The 19,146-nt window shown below is 42.4% G+C and overlaps 1 protein-coding gene across 5 annotated transcripts in view; it reads left to right on the top strand.

The window, feature by feature from the left end:
- PHLDB2 (pleckstrin homology like domain family B member 2) overlaps positions 1–19,146 on the top strand; it is a 119,922-nt gene that overhangs the window by 64,957 nt on the left and 35,819 nt on the right. For 3 of the 5 annotated variants that reach the window (XM_019525767.1, XM_019525764.1, XM_019525765.1), the window contains exons 7-8: positions 6,011–6,139; positions 17,707–17,862. In XM_019525767.1, the coding sequence (XP_019381312.1) occupies positions 6,011–6,139; positions 17,707–17,862 (285 nt within the window). The remainder of the gene's footprint in view (positions 1–6,010; positions 6,140–17,706; positions 17,863–19,146) is intronic. The other 2 variants (XM_019525766.1, XM_019525768.1) reach the window with 1 other exon arrangement.

Here is a 19,146-nt window from a genome sequence, read left to right as displayed (position 1 = left end):
GCAGCACCCAGTCTCACAGGAGAGCCTGGGCACATTATGGAGCTGGGTGTTAGGCTCCAGCAGAGATGGGGGTTAGAGCCATATTCCCATTGTGACAGACTTGGAGCCCAGTGAGGGGGCCTGGGGCCCAGAGAGATACAGGGCTTGGAGCCCGAGGACAGGGCTTAGAGTTGGGTGAGTCTTGTAGCCTGGGGACGGGGCCTGGAGCCAGAGGATTGGGCTTACCCTGAAACCATTATTTGATAGGACAATACCAATTTTCTTCTTTCTAATTATCGCCCAGTAGTTTAAAATTTCCTCTGGTGAGTGTTCAGTGCTACTGAGTATATCATGATCCTCTGGGATGATTTTGAATTTCTATACTAAAAATCTAGAAATAAAATTAGTTTTGAGAGAGAGAGGTTGGGTTTTTTACCATCAGTGAGGTAATATGTTCTAATGGTCAGAATGAATCCCAGCTTTCTCATTTCTTTGGTTACTGCCAATGAATTGCCAACTTTTTTCTATTTTTCCATATGTGAAATAGAGAGGTTTTCCCACACTTAAACTATTTAATATTTGTGGAGCAATTTGAAAATATGAAGCTCTGTAGATGCGTTGACTATAAAAGCATCAATAGCTTTGAAAAAAATCCAGCTGCTTTAGAAATATTACTGTGGGGTTCATACTTAGAACAAAAGTATTGTTCCGTTTTGATACATAACTGTTTAGATTTAGTGGTAGTTTTATGCTTGCTGCATGAGAGACAACATTCTCAACTAATTGGAATGATTATTTCCTAAGACCAGAGCTAATGCATATAATCTGTTATGAAGCATGTAACAAATGGATTTTCCTTTTACTGAAGTTATTGCGAAAAAGAAAAAGAAATGGCTCTGCACTGAGAGCTTAAGCCATAACAGACAGCCCTGCTCTGAGCGTGGAGCTGCTGTGTGTGTTTCAGTGAGACCAGAGAGCCCCAGGGAAGCTTTTTCCCTGGGTCCTTCTGGTCTTCCTGAAATTTGACACGCTGGTGGGTCTGCTCTCTGTCTGGCAGGTGAGTGAGCGGGTCCTGTTCCTAGTCCTACTCTTGCTCACCAAACCTCTAAGTCAAAGCTGTGCAGATGAAGGATACTCAGGGATGGTTTTTCATTCACCATGTGACTGCTCCAGTAAGCAGATTTAACATTTATTTGGCTTACAGCATAAGGTCTAAGGAGGCCCTCAGCGATAGCCTTGTCCTTTAGCAGTATTGGTTAAATTACATCAGCTTTTATGTTTTTATCAGCTACTGTGCTGCTTTTCTCCTCTCAGGGAGGAGTGTGGAAAACACAGGGGTGGGGGGCATGGAATGTAAAAAGAACAGCAAGTATGACTTGTATACTATTGAGTTTATTTCACTTCTTCCCTGTATTTGTCTTCTAACTAGTCATATTTATTTCCTGAGTAACAGCCACAATATTATAAATGTTTCCAATTCTGGAGAATATGTCAAAGAGGTACTGGAATGGCTGTCAAGCCATAAATTTAACCTTTTCTCAGTACTATTATTTTTGCTTTTGAGGGGTATGTTCTTGTCTGTCCCTGCTATCTAGCTGGAGGATTGCTGCCAACATATTCCAAACAATTAATTATAGGTATGGTAGCTGTATTATTAGTAAGTCACTAAAGAGAGAGCTTCCCCTTCTGTCCTTGAAGTAACCAGAAAGCAATGCTGCAGAGAATGATTTTATTTGATGGATAGGGCAAAGTCTTCTACCTCTCATCCTCAGACAGACATGCGTGTATGTCTGTAGTATTATTTCTCTTTGTTTGATAGCTGGCAAGCTATTTTGACACTTCTCCATCTGGTCATAAAGTGAGCGGGAGGCTCTATAGGGCTGCACTTAAGGTTTTCTGGCTCCATTCAGAATATAGATCCATGTTGTTTTTTGCTTACTTGTGAGAAAGGTCTGGTAGAGATGGTTAGATTAGTACTTTCATGTTTGACAGGGTGCAAAGTATGAGGGTTAATTGATCTTTTATATAAAACCTGTTACCATAGCATAGAGTTAAATGAGGCTGAACTGCTGACTGATGCATATGTAGCCTGAGGTATTCTAGACTGGAGCATTTCTAGTAGAAAAGCTAACTTTAGAAGCGAAGGTGTTTACTACTGAGTGACTAGTAGTTTGTTTATTTTTCTTATTTGTTGTTTCTCTTGGAAATAAAAAGAAAGAGAACCTTATTTTTGTAAGGTAGTTGAGTTGGACTTTTTTACCCCAGTCATGCATTCCAGTGAGAAAATGTGGCCTTTTTATAACTCTCCGGTTGTAGTTGTTCTTAAGTTTCTTCCCAGCTTTTCTATCTCCCATTTTCCCATCTGTTGGCCTAAAGGAAAGGCATCAAGCTTTTTCTTTCAGCACCACCAAAACAGAGGGGTGTATCAATGTTTAGATCTAGATTTCTATCTTGAATACATTGGTAGGGGAAGACACTTGATAGTTTTCAGAAACATTTAAGTGTTTCAGGTGGTCACTTTCCTTAGGAGAGTTTCTTTCTTTCCTTCTTTAATACATCTAAATACATAACTATTTAGATGTTATTATCACGTGATTCCTATTTCATAATAATTAAATACTGAGCAAAACTATCTGTTCAAAAAGCATTCCTAAATGCCCTAATTCTGCCCACAGATATACATGTGCATCTGCAGTTTTAATTGATGGTGGGTGTGTATGCACAGTAGAAGGTAAATATGGCACAGAATGGATAGTTTGGCAAGGCTTTCCTTCTCTTATGCAGAGTTGGATATTGATTAGGACTATCTAGGCTGTGCTTAATTTAGTTTTGGAATGAAGACTATGAAGTATGTGAACTAAATCAATGCAGTCAGTAGTTCTGGTTGACTTCACTAAACTGCAGCAGAACGTAACGGCTCTAGAATGGCATTCACTGTTATGATTGCAGTTTTTTTAAAGGGAGCCAGCTTGCTGGGATGTTTCCACTTTCTGAGTTATAAGTGGAAGAGGTGGGTATTGCTTCCTTTTCAGTCTTAAAGGAATACCTTTCTGATTTCTGGATGGAAGTAAGATTCTCTCTGGCATGGTCCTCAGTAAGCTTATCCACTTGCTGTTGATGTCTCTTCACACTAGATTGACTTGCTTTTTATTGAATGAGATCATATGCTTGCCAGGCTGCCTAGCTATCCAAGAAGCTATTAATAACTTGAGAGTAATGGCACTAAAGTAGAGGTTGGAAAATTTGTTAGTGCTGTAGGTTTTTCTCTTCTTGCCCATCTCCATGTGATGGGCTAGGATTATTGCAAAACTGAAAGTGAGGGTTAGAAAGGTATGGATTTAGCTGTATAAAATAGGTAGTTTTATAAAGGGCTGAAAATAGGGTGAAGCAGGAGTGGAGGTACTTTGTCCACTGTCGGGGCCAGAGGTGTCACTGACTGCTTTGGAACAAGTTTGATCTCAAGATAGCTGAAAAATGAGAAGAGGGACTAATGCATACTGATTATGACAGATCTGTGAGTTGTCATCTGGGTTTGCTTCCAAACTATATGCTGTTGTTCCATTGTGTAACTTGAATGAAGTTATGTCCTTACATTACTTCTGAGTTCTGTCTCTGCCATTTGAGAAGACGGGGTATGTGAAATTCAGATGACAAAATAAACTGGTTCAATATCCAGTTTTTGCAAAAAATATTCTTTGTGGAAAAATCACAGGTAATGCAGGGCTAAGACACTGAGCTAATAGAAGTTATTCTAGCTTTGATTGTTTCATTTTACATTGGACTTGGATTCTGACATTATTGGGGAATCCTAAGTCTCAAAAAGGTGAAAATTACCCCATTTTTACAGGAGAGAATACCACAGTGTCCCAACTATAACACTTCCAAATATAATATGCACTTTGGTTTTGAAAAGCAGAATGAAGCAGAAAATATCTGTCCTAGAAGCAGAAGCTAGGGAGCAGATTGTTCTGCTGCTCCCTGTAAGTCACCCACAGAAACTGTTCTTATCATATTTCTTGCATATATCTTGCGCTACAATGTCCAGCAGCTGTTTTTGGGGGAGGGGAGGAGCATGTATTTTATGCAAGAAAATACAGTACAAAATGAGAATTCAAAAAGCATTCATGGCCCCTGAATGTGCAATGAGAGAAATGTCTGCTCACTGCCAACGAAGATGTGGGTGTAATATGTCCATAAAACCTGGATGTGAGCAGGAGCTAAAATGAGGGGCTTGTTTTTAGATGCATCTCAAAAATCTAGATGGAGAAGAAAGCAAATGAGTAGATGCTTTGGGAGCATGACTGCTTTTATAAATACCAAAGGAAGAGGGTAGAACTGTTTAGCGCTTCTAATATGAAGAAGAAATGGAAGCCCTCCAGAGGACAGTTTTGGAAGGGGAGAAGCAGTATTGTAGTAACATCTGCATGATTCTCTGATTAATAGATGGCTACAGAAAGTGTTAAAAAGTCCTGGCTATATTCACACTCTTATTTTTAGCAACATGTCACAAAGAAGCTTTGAGGCAAACACCAAGTATATTGGCCAATGCTAATGCAAGTAAATTACCAGTGCGTGTAAAAAAAAAAAAAAAAAAAAAAAAAAAAAAAAAAAATATATATATATATATATATCCTGTTGTAGTGAAACAAAAAGGAGACTGGACAATGGAATGTGCTGGAAATTTGAGAGAGGAATATGTAAAGCATCCCCAGAATACACGATACAGGGTGCATCTACACATGCGCTTTACTGTGGGATAGACTAATTAGCTCCACAGTAAAACATCACCAGGTGCATCTACATGAGACACTTAATGTGTATTAGCCTAATAACACTGTGCAGTAGCATGTCACGGCAAAAATACTGCTAATAGCCTACTGCACAGTGTTATTAGATTAAGGCACAGTAAGCCTCACTAAAAAACTGTTGGCCAGTGCTACTGCTCAGGAACTCTAGGTATTGCACATTTAGTTAGTACTTTATTAAGGAATACTAAGCTAAATGTGAAGTCTCTAAGGCACATTAATGAACACTGTCTACACATGCGCTGGTATTAGGGTGCAGTAAATTAATTAACTCCTCTGTAAGATAGTATTGTTGGGGACAGGACTGTCTTATGACGGAGTAACTAAGTGCAATGAAACTCACTTGTAGATGGTGACAGGGGCTGGCTGGGACATGCTAAGGTATGGGACCTGTCTGCTGCATGGTTCTGCTCCTTAGCACTCTTGTGCCTCAGCTGGCTTCTCTGCCACCCAGTGCTACCACCTGCAGCCTGGGGCTGACTCCCCAAGCCTGCTGCCAGCCTGGGACTGCTCCACCTTGGCTCAAACTGCTCCTGTCCCAGGCACATGTATACACACTGGTCTGGACAGCAGCTGACTCCAGCTTGAACTGCACTGGAATTTACTGCGTTGCGTTGCTTTCACATGTAGATGCACCTACAGCGTTGTACAGGATGAGTCTTGCTGGCTCAATTTGAGATAGAGTTGTTGGAACTTTTTTTCTCCGCAAACAAATTTCTTAGCTATACCCTGCTTTGTGCCATTTTTTTCTGCTTGCTAAATGTACTTATTCCCCCCGAGATAGGAGACAAGTGGCATACTCACTGGGGGAGTCTTTTCTTCCATGCTTCCATCTGGATCTCTTTTAGTAAAAGCACTTTTTCACTTTTTCTCCATTTAACATGCCTCACCTTTTTCCACTGGGTAAGACACTACTGGAAAGATGGGGTCAAGAATTGCCATTTCCTTCTGAGTATAGTGATTAGAGAAGTGTTTTTTCCTATCTACAAAAATAGTGATTAGGAACAGACTTAACAGTTCTACTGTGGTGATTAACATTTGTTTTCTGTCACCTTTACGTCCCATGATTATTGTTTCTACTAACAGGAGAGCTGTCTACCTTTGAACTACATGTTTAGGCTTCCAGAGAACTTTAATGAAGATGTTGGTGTCCACCGTGATTAATCACTAACAGCTTCTTGGGTTTGAAGGTAATCTTGTTCTTTATCTTCTGGTTCGTACTTCAGGAAAAAATAAAGCTTGAGGCTGAGAGGGAAAAACTAGAGAGGCTTCAGGAGCTTTACTCCGAGCAGAAGACCCAACTTGATAATTGCCCTGAGTCCATGAGGGAGCAATTACAGCAACAGCTCAAGAGGGTTAGTAGCAAGTTCCAAGATTGCATGAACTTCTTTTTGTTTTGCTTTTTTCATTTCAGAGTTAATTGTGATATGTTTGCTCTTAAGCATCCAAAAAAGCATCTTGCAAATAGTTGCAGTTTGAACTATTGATAGTTGGGAGGGTTAAGTATTTGTTTTAGCATGTTTATAATAAATATTTGCATGGTGAGAAATGAGTAGAACAACAATAGTTGGATTAAAATAGATTTATGCTCAACATTCTTAAAAGCTTTAGATGACTTGCATGTAATTAGCACCCCAGGCCTTAGAACTGCTATTCGGGGATGGACATTAGAACATCACCATGTAATTAAAGAAGCAAAGATAAATACTTGGTTTCAGTAATTAGGATCAACTGTTTCAGTGTTGATCCTAATTGATTTGGGCTATTTTACCACTTAACTTTCATTTCTACTTAACACAATAGTCTGTTGCTTTTTTTGCTGTACTGTAAGCATGTCATTGGGATACTGTGCATACTTATTTTCTTCAGCATATAATTTAGCCTCTAATCTGAGCCAGGCCTTGAAAATGTCATTTTTAAGGTTACGTCTATTATCTGGTGGTGTTTCTTAGCAGGGACCTCTAGAATTCTGCAATAGTGTTTTGTTCTACCTTTTAGACTGACTGCAGCTTGCCTTTGAGTGTAACCTAAAGAAAATAACATATTGTGCACTCTACTTAAAGTGTAGTTATATTCTAAAGAGATACTGTAAAAAAGTTATATTCATTGCCTTTCAGTGACTTTTGTGTGAAATATAACTAAGTAAAAAAATAAAACATTTTTTACTAAGTGCCAGCCCTGCAAACACAGCCAGCCATCTGAAAGTTAAACTGGGCTTCTGGTAAGAGCATTCATACTACTAATAAAGTTTCCGGCTGTAATTTTCTTAATGATAGAGCTGGACAAAAATGTATTTATAGTCCATGACATGTTTAAAATATTATTTTTTCATATCTGGATTTTTTGCTTTTCATAGTGGAAAATGAAGAATCAGCTTTTCTCTCTTGTCTTCTGTTCTCCAAAATCCTTTTTTTCTTTTTTAAAATGAAAGTCTCTGCAAAAATATAAATAAATAAATTAAAATTAAAAAAAACAGTAGGGGAAAAGATATCTTTTTTTTTTTAGGAAAACATCTATTGAGTCCAAAAGTGGTATTTTTTTCCCCTTTAAAAAAAATCTGACAAAATATTTTGAATGGGTGTATCTTCAGGTTCTTCTTTTATAGATCCTGAAGTATACATTGTGTTTTACTGATTAATAAAAAATACTAGCCAACAGAAAGTGGTGCTGGATATAGAAGCATTATAGAAAAACAAACAAATGAGTTTAGGTTGTATTAAGCATAAATTTTGGAAGTGTATAAACAGGCAATTATGTCTTTTGCTTGTACAGTACTATTTGAAAACGAGCACAGCCTGTCTAGTTATAGAGAGAGCCACTAACAGTGAACTAACAGTGGTTACAATAAGGGAGCCAAGGTTTGAAGTGGTGTGGAAACTGAACCTAAACATTAGAGGTGACAGTCTCCAGGTCAGAAGGTGCACTGGCATGGCAGTTTCACTGATAAGCTTGTGAAGTTGCTGCCGCCTCCAGACGAACAGAGTTTGTGCCCTGGGCAAATCCTATGAGACAGCAGGGAAGGATGTGTGGTTCCAAGAGTGAGGTGGGGGCATGAGTGGGTTTTAGGAGCTGGGAGGTGGTACGCATGCAGTTTTGAGAGCAGGGAGGCCTCGAGGGCACAGGTGTCTTACCCGTGCTGGAAACTTCAAAACCACAGCTACCGTATGCTCTGCTAGCCCTGGTTCTCGCTTTTGTTTTTAAGCAGCACTGTGGGGCTGCTATTGTTGCTGGGGCACAGACTCCATGGGGGTGGGGGGATGATTCTGGCACCCCTCCTAAGTTGGTACCCAGGGCTAGTACCCCTTTCGCTCCCTCTTGTTACACAATTGACTACTGGCCTCTGATGTAACTTCTCTTTGGATCCTGACTTCAGTTACCACAGCTACTAATCAGGCTTTACCATTTAGCACTGAAATTTTAAAGCAAGGTAGAGAACAAGTTTTGCTAGACTGTAGTTGCCACATTCCTCATAGGACTTGCAAATTAAGATGATGCAGGTTTTAATACCAATAGGTTATACATTATCCTTTTAAAGACCACCTCTGTTCAATGTAGGATGTTCATAAATGCCTATCAGCTAGCTTTTATAAAAATTGAATACAATGCAATCCCTTTTAATGAACTTCCATGGGACTACAAGACAAGTTCATTAAAAGAAGGGCTTGGCTGTAACAGGGCTGGTAAGTCAGTTTCTGCTGTTGGAATTGTTAATGTAGGAGTTTGTTTTAAACAGGAATATATAAAATCATAGGGTTGGAAAGGATCTCAAGCATCTTTTGGTCCAATCCCCTACACAAATGTAGGGATGCTTTGAGTCCTGAATCATCATACATGTCCAATACTTATTCAGATTCCATTTTTTAAAAGGAAGGGGCCCAGCCCCCTTATTCCTTGTGAGATCAGTTGGAATTTGAACCCAGGATTTCTTGCATCCACAGAAACTTGCATACACCTAGATCATTTAGCCACTCGCTAAAATAGTTTGTTACGAACTTCTCTAGTTATAGTAAGTCTTGCAAACTCCTCCTCTAGAAGAATTCATAGCCTGTTTCTCTCAGTGTGTTTTTTTTCTAATAAAGGTGGGTCTTAGTCTTTCAGTAGACACTATGCATATGGTTTCTCCTGGTCACTCAGAGCTATGAAGGCTTTTGTCAAGCTCTGTGATGGCTCCTGGACCTACCTCCAATTGCAGGATTCAGCCATGGGACAGCAAAATGGTTTTCTTCTTAAAAGGCATTTTTAAAGTTTATGTAATAACTGTGGGAATACACAATAATAATATTAATTGCAGCATTTCTAAAAACTGAAGTCTTTACTGTATTCCAACTTCTAAAAAGCTAAATGAGGTATTTAACTGATAAACATCAAACAAAACAAAAAGAAAAAAGCAGCATTCCTTCTGCTTTCAAATACTTTAAGAGTGGTGGCCAACTTTTTGGTAGGCACGCCACAAGTCCAGTCCAAATGTGCCACAAGTTAAACTCTACTCCCTGCCTGATGTGCCACCCTGGGCGCATCTACACATGCAATTAGCGTGGCTGAATAAACTCCAATGCAGTTTGCATTGGAATTTATTGCTCCCGGGTGCAGAGTTTACATAGGTGCCCAGGACTGCAACACATTGAGGTCCCAGCTGGCAGGTGGTCTGTGGGGGGTGTCAGCCTACCAGCCTAGAGCTGCTGTGCCCTGGCTTAGTGTGCTGCAGAGGGACTGGCTAGGGCATAAGAGTGATACAGTGTGGGGCTAGCTGGGAGGCAGCCCCCACATTGTAGCAACCTTGTGCCCAAGCCAGCCCTGGTCACTAGCTATACGTGCGTTGCAGTGCACTAAATAACTCCATCATAGGATAGTACTTGTCAGGCAGTACTATCCTATGAAGGAGTTAATTTGTTTTTTCGAACCTAATAGCACTGCACGTGTAGACAGTGATGCTTTACTGAGGAGCTAATTAGTTAACTAGTGTAACTACACAAAGCTCACTTGTAGATGCTCCCACTGTTCCCTGACTTTTCCTTGATTTTGTTGCTCTGCTCCCTGCTCCCTCCCTGATCTGCTGAGTGCTAAACTATTGCCCTTGCCACTTTTTACAAGAAATTTACAATCTCGTTGCTGTGGTGGGATGGTAGTCGTTCCTGGAATGCCAATTACCATCTACTGCAAATAAATCCCAAAAATGCTGTTGTTTAATAAATTTATTTCTTCCTTTCACACCTGTTAGCTTACACTTATGGCATGAAAACCAGGAAAATGCTTGAAATGTGCGTTTCCTATACAGGCAACCCCTGCTTAGCACTCTTAATTGGTTTCTGAAAAACTGAGCGTTAGTGAAACCGGAAGTATTTGACAACCCAAGGTGGTGACCACAATTGTTTTTAATGACCCAAGATGACGACTGCGAGTGTTTATAACAAAACTCGGTGAGCACTAAGTGAAATCAGGGATCGATTTCATATGACCATTATAGCAAAATAGCGCTAAGTGAAACAGCTTTAAGTGGGGGTTACCTGTACTCATAATGGAAGCTAGCCAAGCTCACTTTAGTTCCTGAGGTTGAAAGTTCTTGGTAATTTGACCACCCCCATAAAATTCTGTTCTGAGCTGGTTCAGGGTTTCATACTGACCTTAATGATCATGGAAATATTTTAGATGGCTACGTGCTCAAGTCAAACAACTGACCAGATCTGGAGTTTGGATTAGGATTAGAAATTGGGAGTTGGGCAAATTATAGCTGTGTGTTAGACTAATCACTGTCTGCTGGGGTTTGAAGTTAGTACGTTCTTTCTTGCTAAGGTAAGGGAACAGTTTTCATGGTCTTTCATTGGACTAACGAAACTGTAGATTTTCAGAAGATGGTTGTGGGTACTATTAATCTCTCTTGATAGTTTATTAATTACAACCATCTGCACTCACCAATCAGTACAAAAGCCCTAAAAGCCTTCTGCTGTGTCTTTGCCCTCAGAGTCATCTGCATTTATGAATGATCTGCAATAAATGAAGTGTGAGTATTGATGACTTTGAATACTCTTTTTTGTTGATGGATATCTTTATTAATCCCATCTGTCCATCCACAAGTCTGATCATATCCCTGCCAACTGAGGAACTTTTTTGTTCTTCCGATAAAATTGTTCTGATTTGGACCACTTGATCTGTTTCTGCACAGGCAGAGGCATTTCTTGATAGAAGTGCCAAATTGGAGAAAGTTGTTCTTTGCAACCCTGTTCTTCCAGCTGGGTATAGGCCAATGGAGAAGCATTGGGTTTTTTACCAGTAAATTACATTTAATAATAGATTGTCATTGGCTCATTTAGGAAAGGCAGATTGCTTGCTTTACTTCTTGTACAGCTGTGATCCAAGAAACCATCACTTGGACAATGGGCAGTTACCCTGTTACAGATCTTCTAAGAAAGAACACGGGGAAGATTGTGGTGAGATTACATTTGTAGTTGCTGAAATCTGGCTCTTGCATTCTTGCTGCTGTGGCTTCTGACCTGTAGCAGCCAAGAATTAACTGTTGATTATAACTAGCCTCATGGCAGTGTACGCCAGCATAACTAGAGCTGTCTGCCACTGATGACTGGTTTTATATTGTACTGTTGCCTTGTTTTTGAAACAGCTGGGAATACCCTGTGATAGTCTTTAAATGGCTTTGTTCTTTGCTTTCAAAGATCTCTGACGAAACTGTTCTTATCTTCTATTCAACATACAATTGTGGCCATGGAGGTCGAAACCTGAAGGAAGTAGCAATGTAGAATGTAGCATCCTACTTGCTCAGCAGATTATCTCACTTGAGTACAGTGATTTTTGAGCTAAAATGGTTGCTACTTGGTCTCTGCATTTAAGGTGCTAGTTTTGACCTTCATGGACTGCATGTTTAAAAGCCTGCTTTTCCTAGTGCAGTAATGTCTCAGTAGCAATTAATATGTTATGTAATAGTGTGAAATTGTTGACCTTCATGGCATGCTATGAAACCCACCTGTTTATTCAGGCTTTTGGAGATAGCTGAGTTATTTGGATGGATGGAGTAATTTTATCTTGTGGGTTTTGGGATGAAAGTGGGATTTTTTTTTTTTTTCGTGCTAATTTGGTGTGGCTTTCCTAAAGTTGTGTTTATATATTGTAAGGGTGAACCTTTGTAAGTCAGTTAATACATAGGGTACTTTTAAAAAATAAAATCTCCTTTAAGGTACCTAAGGTTGAGCTCACATTTTAATAACTACGTTTTTAAAAAGAAACTTGACTTCAGACTTAAAAGATATATAAATGTTCTTTCTCTTCACTCCTGTAAAATGAGGAATTACTTGTAGTATAAGCTTGTGGCAGAAGATGCAGAATTTAAACTTAATATGTGATTAGAAAGTTGAACTGGTATTTTTCTGTGGGACTGTGGAATTTATAATTTAGGATTTCTACAGTGAACACATTGAGCTTTCAGTGAATGGGATTCATGTCTCTTGTAATTAGGGGTACCAAGGGACAGTATTCTACTGGCAACAGAGAAGGCAAACATCCATTCTCATCCTCCTGGACCTTCCCCCACCATTCAGCATGATCAACAACAGGAGATACTTCTGTCTTGCTTGAGAGAGATGGCAGAGTGCCAAGATAGTTCACTAAATAGTCCTTTCTGGATAGTCATACCCAATAAATAGTAATGAGAAACTGCACTTTCATCAGTGGCATCCCACAAGGGTCACTTTTCTCCCCGGGTCCTGCTCAGTGTCTGCATGCTGCCACAGTGGGAACTAGCCAGATTGCCAGATATACACACCAGGACACATGATTTTCGAGATTGGCAATAAAATTCCTGAGATTCCAATCATGCAACCTGGTTCCCCATGCCAGGCATCCCACAGGTACCTGGCAGTGCATATACAGCCCAGCATTGCAAAACTTCAGCTGAGCTAGACTGGCAAACCTTTCAACAAGCAGGGGCAGCCCTGGGTCTGTGCCCTGGGACTGCCCCCAGGATTGAGCAGGATGCAGCCCTGGGTCAGCTGATGGTTGGCATCAGGTAGGGCAGGGGTGTCCAACCTTTTTGAATGTGGGGCTGGATCACGAACTTTTTATCACCCAGTGGGCTGGCGAGCCATATTCAAAGACCTCAGAGGAAGTGGTATCACATCAGGAAGTGATGTAACGTGACCTTTGACACCAATGAAGTTGCGGGAAGTGACGATGAAATGGGTCTGGAAATATGGTTTAAAACCCAAAATAAAAACAGTATAAAAGCAAGAATGAAATAATACCAAACACTTGACTAAAATAAACACTTTCGCTTCTACTCACTTCTCAATGAATGAAAGAAGCATAATGCAAGTCGATTGATCATATGTGGAAAAGATATCAGCCAGACTGGAAACTAATCAAAGCAACAAAATATGAGCATTTTTAGAATAATCTTCAAGAAGATTTACTTTTAGTGAATTAATAACTTGTTAGTAACACATCTTTAACAAGTAGTAACAAGTTGAACCCCCAATCCCGCACAGAGAGAAACAGAAGCAAACACAATCCAAACACTGGACAGTATTTTTACAAAGATTTTTACCTGTTCCAAATTTACGTTAGGAGCCCAGATCATTCATGCTCTATTCTTGAACATATTGTTCAGCCTTAAACAAGCATATAGCACGGTTATCCAGTGAGGTTCATAATTGGGGAAATTCTGTTACAAGGTACAGCCTGATGTGCAGATGCTGCCATCATATGCCAAGTGCAACCTCAAATGCTGATGGGGAGTCAGGGCAGGACTTAACCCACTCCTTAACCTACATCCTGAATTTTGATTTCAACCAAAGGCATCAAAATACTCTTGCCACCGTGAGTTTTTAAATTGCAGCAAAGCAGATTTAGATCAAATCTCAGGAAAAATGTACTCACTGTAAGAACAACAGGACAATGGAAAATGCCTAGGGAAGTTGTGGTTTTCAGAAAGTATGTATGTTTGGTATGGCTTAGGAACAGGACATCATTTTTCTGTGCACGGGGTTGGACTAGATTAGGGTTGCCCAGCTGACTACCTGCAGGCCACATGTGGCCCACAAAGGGCCAGGATGTCGCTCACAGTCTAAATGGGGTCTGCAAGCAGTTAATGTATAGAGCATGGGCCTGGGCAGCCACCTCTCCCACTGCTGTACAAGGGGCAAAGGCCTGGGAGGGGGGGCAGGGCGGGGAGAAGAGTGGTCCATGTTCTGCTAATGTAGCCTGCATGGCTGAGGATGGGGGTCTGCATGCTGCTGGAGCAGCCCGTGCAGTGAGGGGTCCTAGGGGCCCACCCTCACAGCGTGTAGCCTGTGCAACACATTCTGGTGTCATCTGGGGCCCACAGCCTCACCAGATCTGAACAGCTCTGGACTAGCTTATCCTTGAGATCCCTTTCACGTCTCTGCAGTATATGCCTACAATTTCTATTTAATTAACCACAATGACCATGTTACTTCCTGTTACTGGTTAACTGTTTTCTTCTAAAATGAAGACCACAGTAAAGTTAAATACCTGTGTATAACACCAAGGGACGTCCTTGATTTAGCACAACATGCTTGTTTTCAAGGATGAATGCAGCTGGAGCCATAAGGGGAAGCTTGTGCTGTCCATTTCTGCCAACATAAAGTGTGTGCAAGTGTCCTTTACTAACTTGATCATGGTCATTGTGGTTAATTAGAAATTGTAGGCATATACTGCAGAGATGTGGAAGGGATCTCAAGAATAAGCTAGTCCAGGGCTGTTCAGATCTGGTGAGGCTGTGGGCCCCAGATGACACCAGCATGTGTTGCACAGGCTGCACACTGTGGGGGTGGGCCCCTAGGACTCCCTCACTGCACGGGCTGCTCCAGCAGCATGCAGACCCCCATCCTCAGCCATGCAGGCTACATTAGCAGGATCTGAACAGCCAAGGAGGTGGCTGGCCGTAGAGCACCTCTAGGCCAGGCTCCTCCTGCCCAGCCCAGCTCCGGCAACCGCGCACCCTGTAGCCCCGGCCCAGCCCCGAGGCGTCCCCAGCTCCACGCGGGAACTTACCAGTGTCTCCATCCACCACGCATGCGGGCAGGGCGCGGGCCATGCTGCAGCTCCCTCAGCCGCGCACTGGGGGCAAGGGGTGGAGCCAGAGGAGAAGATGCAGGTGCTGTCCCAAGCTCGTCCAGTCAGGTGCGGCTGGGGCAGCCCCGTGCAGTGCAGCCCTCAGAGCAGCGGCGGCAGAACCCAGCTCACATGATGAGCCCAGCCCGGTGCAGGTAAGCAGCTCCCCTCCCCCCGCTGCCAGCTGGGGCCCACAGGCCGGCTCTGTCTGCCTCGCTGCTGCCCCACCACTGCCACCACTGTGGAGCAGGCACCAGGACTCCTCGCCTGTCCCAAGCGAGAGAGCCTTGGGCCAGATAAAATGGCTTGGCAGGCTGCATGGCGGCCCACGGGCCATATGTTGGACAAGCCTGAAGTAGGGGGTTTGGGACCTGGGGCTGCCTTATGCCCAATCCCAGAGATCAGGCATGGGGTGGCTGTGTCTGTGAGAGGGCTATCCTGTGCCCCATCCTGACAATCAGCTGATCTTTGGGATGGGGCACGGGCAGCCTTGGGGGTGGAACACATCATACATTCAATTTAAAACATAATCCAAATTAGCTACAAGGATATTCCATATTGCATGTAGAATATCTTTCTGGCTGTTTTTTCGGATTAGAAATTGGCTGACCATGTCACATTTTACAATTTATGGTATTATTAGAATGTTAATTGTGCCATAAGTGTAACATCTGTCATGGCCCTTGAGGTAATTGCCCGCAGTTAGTTCTCTCTGTAGCTTAGTAGTGGTCCTGGATTCCTTAGTGGTACTGAGCTCTCATAAAACAGCATCTGTGATTAGTGCTTTCTGCATTATTGATTAATAGTCATATTCTTTCCCTACCTGTTTAATGATGGACCTCATCATTGTCTTTCACACTTTTTTTCGTCTATTGGTTGGGTTGCAATAATGCAGGAGTGAATTTTGGGGACCTGTCAAGGGCCACTTCCATCTCTTTCTCTCTGTCTTTCTCTCTCTGGTTTGGTCTCCGACTCTGTCTTTTCTTTTCTCCCCCTCCCTCCCTCTCTCCAGACCCCAGCTGAATCTGAACCAGGAGCCCCAAAGCTCAGCTATGGACCCAGACAGGGACTTAGACTGTGGCAGGCGGGCAGTGGTCATGTCAGCTGTGGGCACAGCCAGCAGGTTCCAGAGCCCTAATACAAAATCTACCAGCAGTGTCACAACTGACACCTGCCAGGCAAGGCAGAAGCTTCTGCCTGGGTCCACAGCTGATAGTGCCAACAGTTCCAGCTCAGGGCTACGGATGGGAGCTTCCACTGCACTGGAAGGGCAGCATCGTCAGCTGTGGACACTGCCAGCAGGTTCTGCATCAAGGCTTCTGAACCTGCTGGCAGTGTCCACAGCTGCTGCTGCTGCTCGCTGGTGGCGTCCACAACTGAAGCTGCTCTGGTGGAAGCCCCACCTGGGTCCACAATTGATGCCACTATTCAACATGGATAAATGCAGGGTGCTGCACCTTGGGAGAAGAAATCCACAGCATACATGCAGGCTGGGGAGTTCCCCTCTTGAAAGTGCAGAGGTGGAATGGGATCTTGGAATCATTTTTGCCTCCAAGATGAACATGAGCCACCAATGCCAGACTGCAGCCAGCAAGGCCAGCCATACCTTGTCATGCATCCAAAGATGCATCTCAAGCCGGTCCAGAGAGGTGATACTCCCCCTCTATGCAACTTTGGTCAGGCCGCAGTTGGAGTACTGTGTCCAGTACTGGGCGCCGCATTTCAAGAGGGATGTGGCCAGCCTGGAGAGGGTTCAGAGGAAGGTCACCGATTTGGTGAGAGGGCAGCAGGACAGGCCCTATGAGGAGAGACTGAGGGACCTGAACCTGTTCAGCTTCAGCAAGAGGAGGCTGAGGGGGGACCTGGTGGCTGCCTACAAACTCATCAGGGGAGATCGTCAGCAAATAGGAAGAGCCCTATTCTCCCCAGCAGCAAGTGGGGTGACGAGGAACAATGGTAATAAGCTGATGGAGAACAGGTTTAGGTTAGAGATCAGGAGGCAATATTTTACAGTTAGGGTGGCCAGAATCTGGAACCAACTTGCCAGGGAAGTGGTCCTTGCCCCTACCTTGGGTAAATTCAGAAAGAGGTTAGATGATCACCTATCTGGGGAACCCAGCATTCATTCCTGCCTGTGGCAGGGGGTCAGGCTAGATGATCTGTTCAGGTCCCTCCTGACCGTAGCTACTATGAAACTATAAGAGAGGTGCTGCTGGGTGGAAGAAGTCTTACCTGCCTCCCTGGCACCACGTGGTGGCTGGAGCTGCCAGCTGCCTGTGGGCCAGATCCAGTGAGTTGGCTGCTGTGCAAGTGTAGGCTGGATCAAATCTTTTGGCTTGCCGGATCTGGCCTGCAGGCCATATTTTTCCCAGCCCTGCAATAGTGTGACGTATATGAAGCCCATGACGCTTAGGAATCTTCCGCTTGTACAGAATGCTGCAAAGCAACAGAAACATATCAGACCTCTCTTCTGCTCCCATATAATTTTGAATCAACTTCAAGCCTTCATATTCCAGGAGCTCAATATACTCAGTTCAGAGCTAAAGACTTCCTGTCCCTCTAGGATGAAGATTATGGTCCACTGCTTCAATAACACTTTCTACTTGAAAGGTAAAATTCACCTGTAAAAATGAGTAGCTGGAGGTTGGATATAACTGAAGAAATAAAATGAAGACAAAGGATCAGCCGTGTCTGCTTCACGTTGATGATTGTAGCTCTTAAGAGCTACTTGATAGACATGTTTATGAAATTAATTTGAATAATCATTTCAGACTGATTTTTGGCTTTTACATATCTCTTCCCTGAGCACTATAAATGCAATGTTTTTGTTTGTTTTTCTTTAAAGGATGCTGATCTACTGGACATAGAAAGCAAACACTTTGAAGACCTGGAATTTCAGCAGCTTGAGCATGAGAGTAGGTTAGATGAGGAGAAGGAGAATCTGACACAGCAGCTGCTACGTGAAGTAGCTGAGTATCAGCGCAGCATTGTCAGTAGAAAGGTAATGGAATGAAAATTAAGTTCAGCTATATGTTTCTTTGATTGGCATAAGTGGTATAAGGGTAACATTCCCTGGTTGACGAAGTGGCCGTTTTTTGGCTGTCTACAAGAAATTCTATCCCTGCTGCATATTGATGACTGTGACACTGGCAACAAGAGGAAGAGTGTGAAAAATATGCTTCTTGCACTTCCCTCCAAATTACTCTGTGGCTAGGGTACTCACTTAGGAGGCCAGAAGACCTAGCTTCTAGGCCCCGGCTTGACCTAGAAGTCTGAACTTGGGTTTTTCTGTCTTTCTCACCCTAACTGCCACACTACAGGTCAAGTATGAGCAAGTCCCTCTTCCAGCACTCCTTTTGAAGTTGACTCCATGTGCAGCCATGAGAGAGAGCTGTATTGGGCCAGAAAAGAAAGCAAAGAAGGGGCATCTGACTCAGTAACCTGAAAGGAAGTGGGGCCCTTGGTTTTAGCCTGGGCCTATGTTCCCATGGAGCAGAAACTTTCCCCCTGCACTGCCTCCACCCATTTCTTTCAAGAATTTATTTGAGTAAAGGGGCACTTGCATTCAAAGTCTTGGGTTTCTTTCCCTTTTTGCTATGGAATGACTTGGTGAGCTGAGATTTGTTAGCTCATTTTCACTATCTTCTTGTAAAGACAGTTCAAAGGTCAGTAAAGGAAAGATGTTTCATTACTACTGTTACATTCTTGCTACTGTTTCATTCTTTGCCCCGATTTCATAACTTTTCTTCTTAAACAAAATTAGACAATAGATTTAAGTATTGTTGCAGACTACAACTTAATTATAGTAGAAGAATGAAGGAAATTAAGGATGTCCATATCTTTGCAGTTTTTCTTGTTTGGTTTTCCTGTCTTCAGCATATGAGAAGATGTCCTAAGTATCTACATCCTAGACTGTCATCCCCATTTAGCTTGAAGAAGCAGTTGATAAGAAATGGGTTTTTTCTTTGTTTTTGTGCACTGCTGTCTTAAATTTTGAGACTTACACAGTATGTTTCAGTTTTACAATATGTAGCATTTGCTGGTAATTAAATGTCTGGCAAGTATTATTATTCCAACTTGGCAGAACAGAAATCAAGGTAGAGGTATGACAGATTCTAGTAATGAAATTGCTTTAGCTTTTCTGTGTTTCTCCTCACAATTCTCACTGAAGTCAGTGGAATTTATTTGAGAGTAAACTAAGTCTAAAGAGTAAAGGAATCAAAATACGTCCCTGAACTTTAAACCAACAACAGTGTACAAGACATCAGTCCAAGACAGATAGTGT

This window comes from Gavialis gangeticus, unplaced genomic scaffold, assembly GCF_001723915.1.
Source record: "Gavialis gangeticus isolate Ggan-Ray unplaced genomic scaffold, GavGan_comp1, whole genome shotgun sequence".
NCBI classification, from domain to species: Eukaryota; Metazoa; Chordata; order Crocodylia; family Gavialidae; genus Gavialis; species Gavialis gangeticus.
Note: the sequence above shows the minus strand (reverse complement) of the source record. Positions and strands in the feature narration are given on the sequence as shown.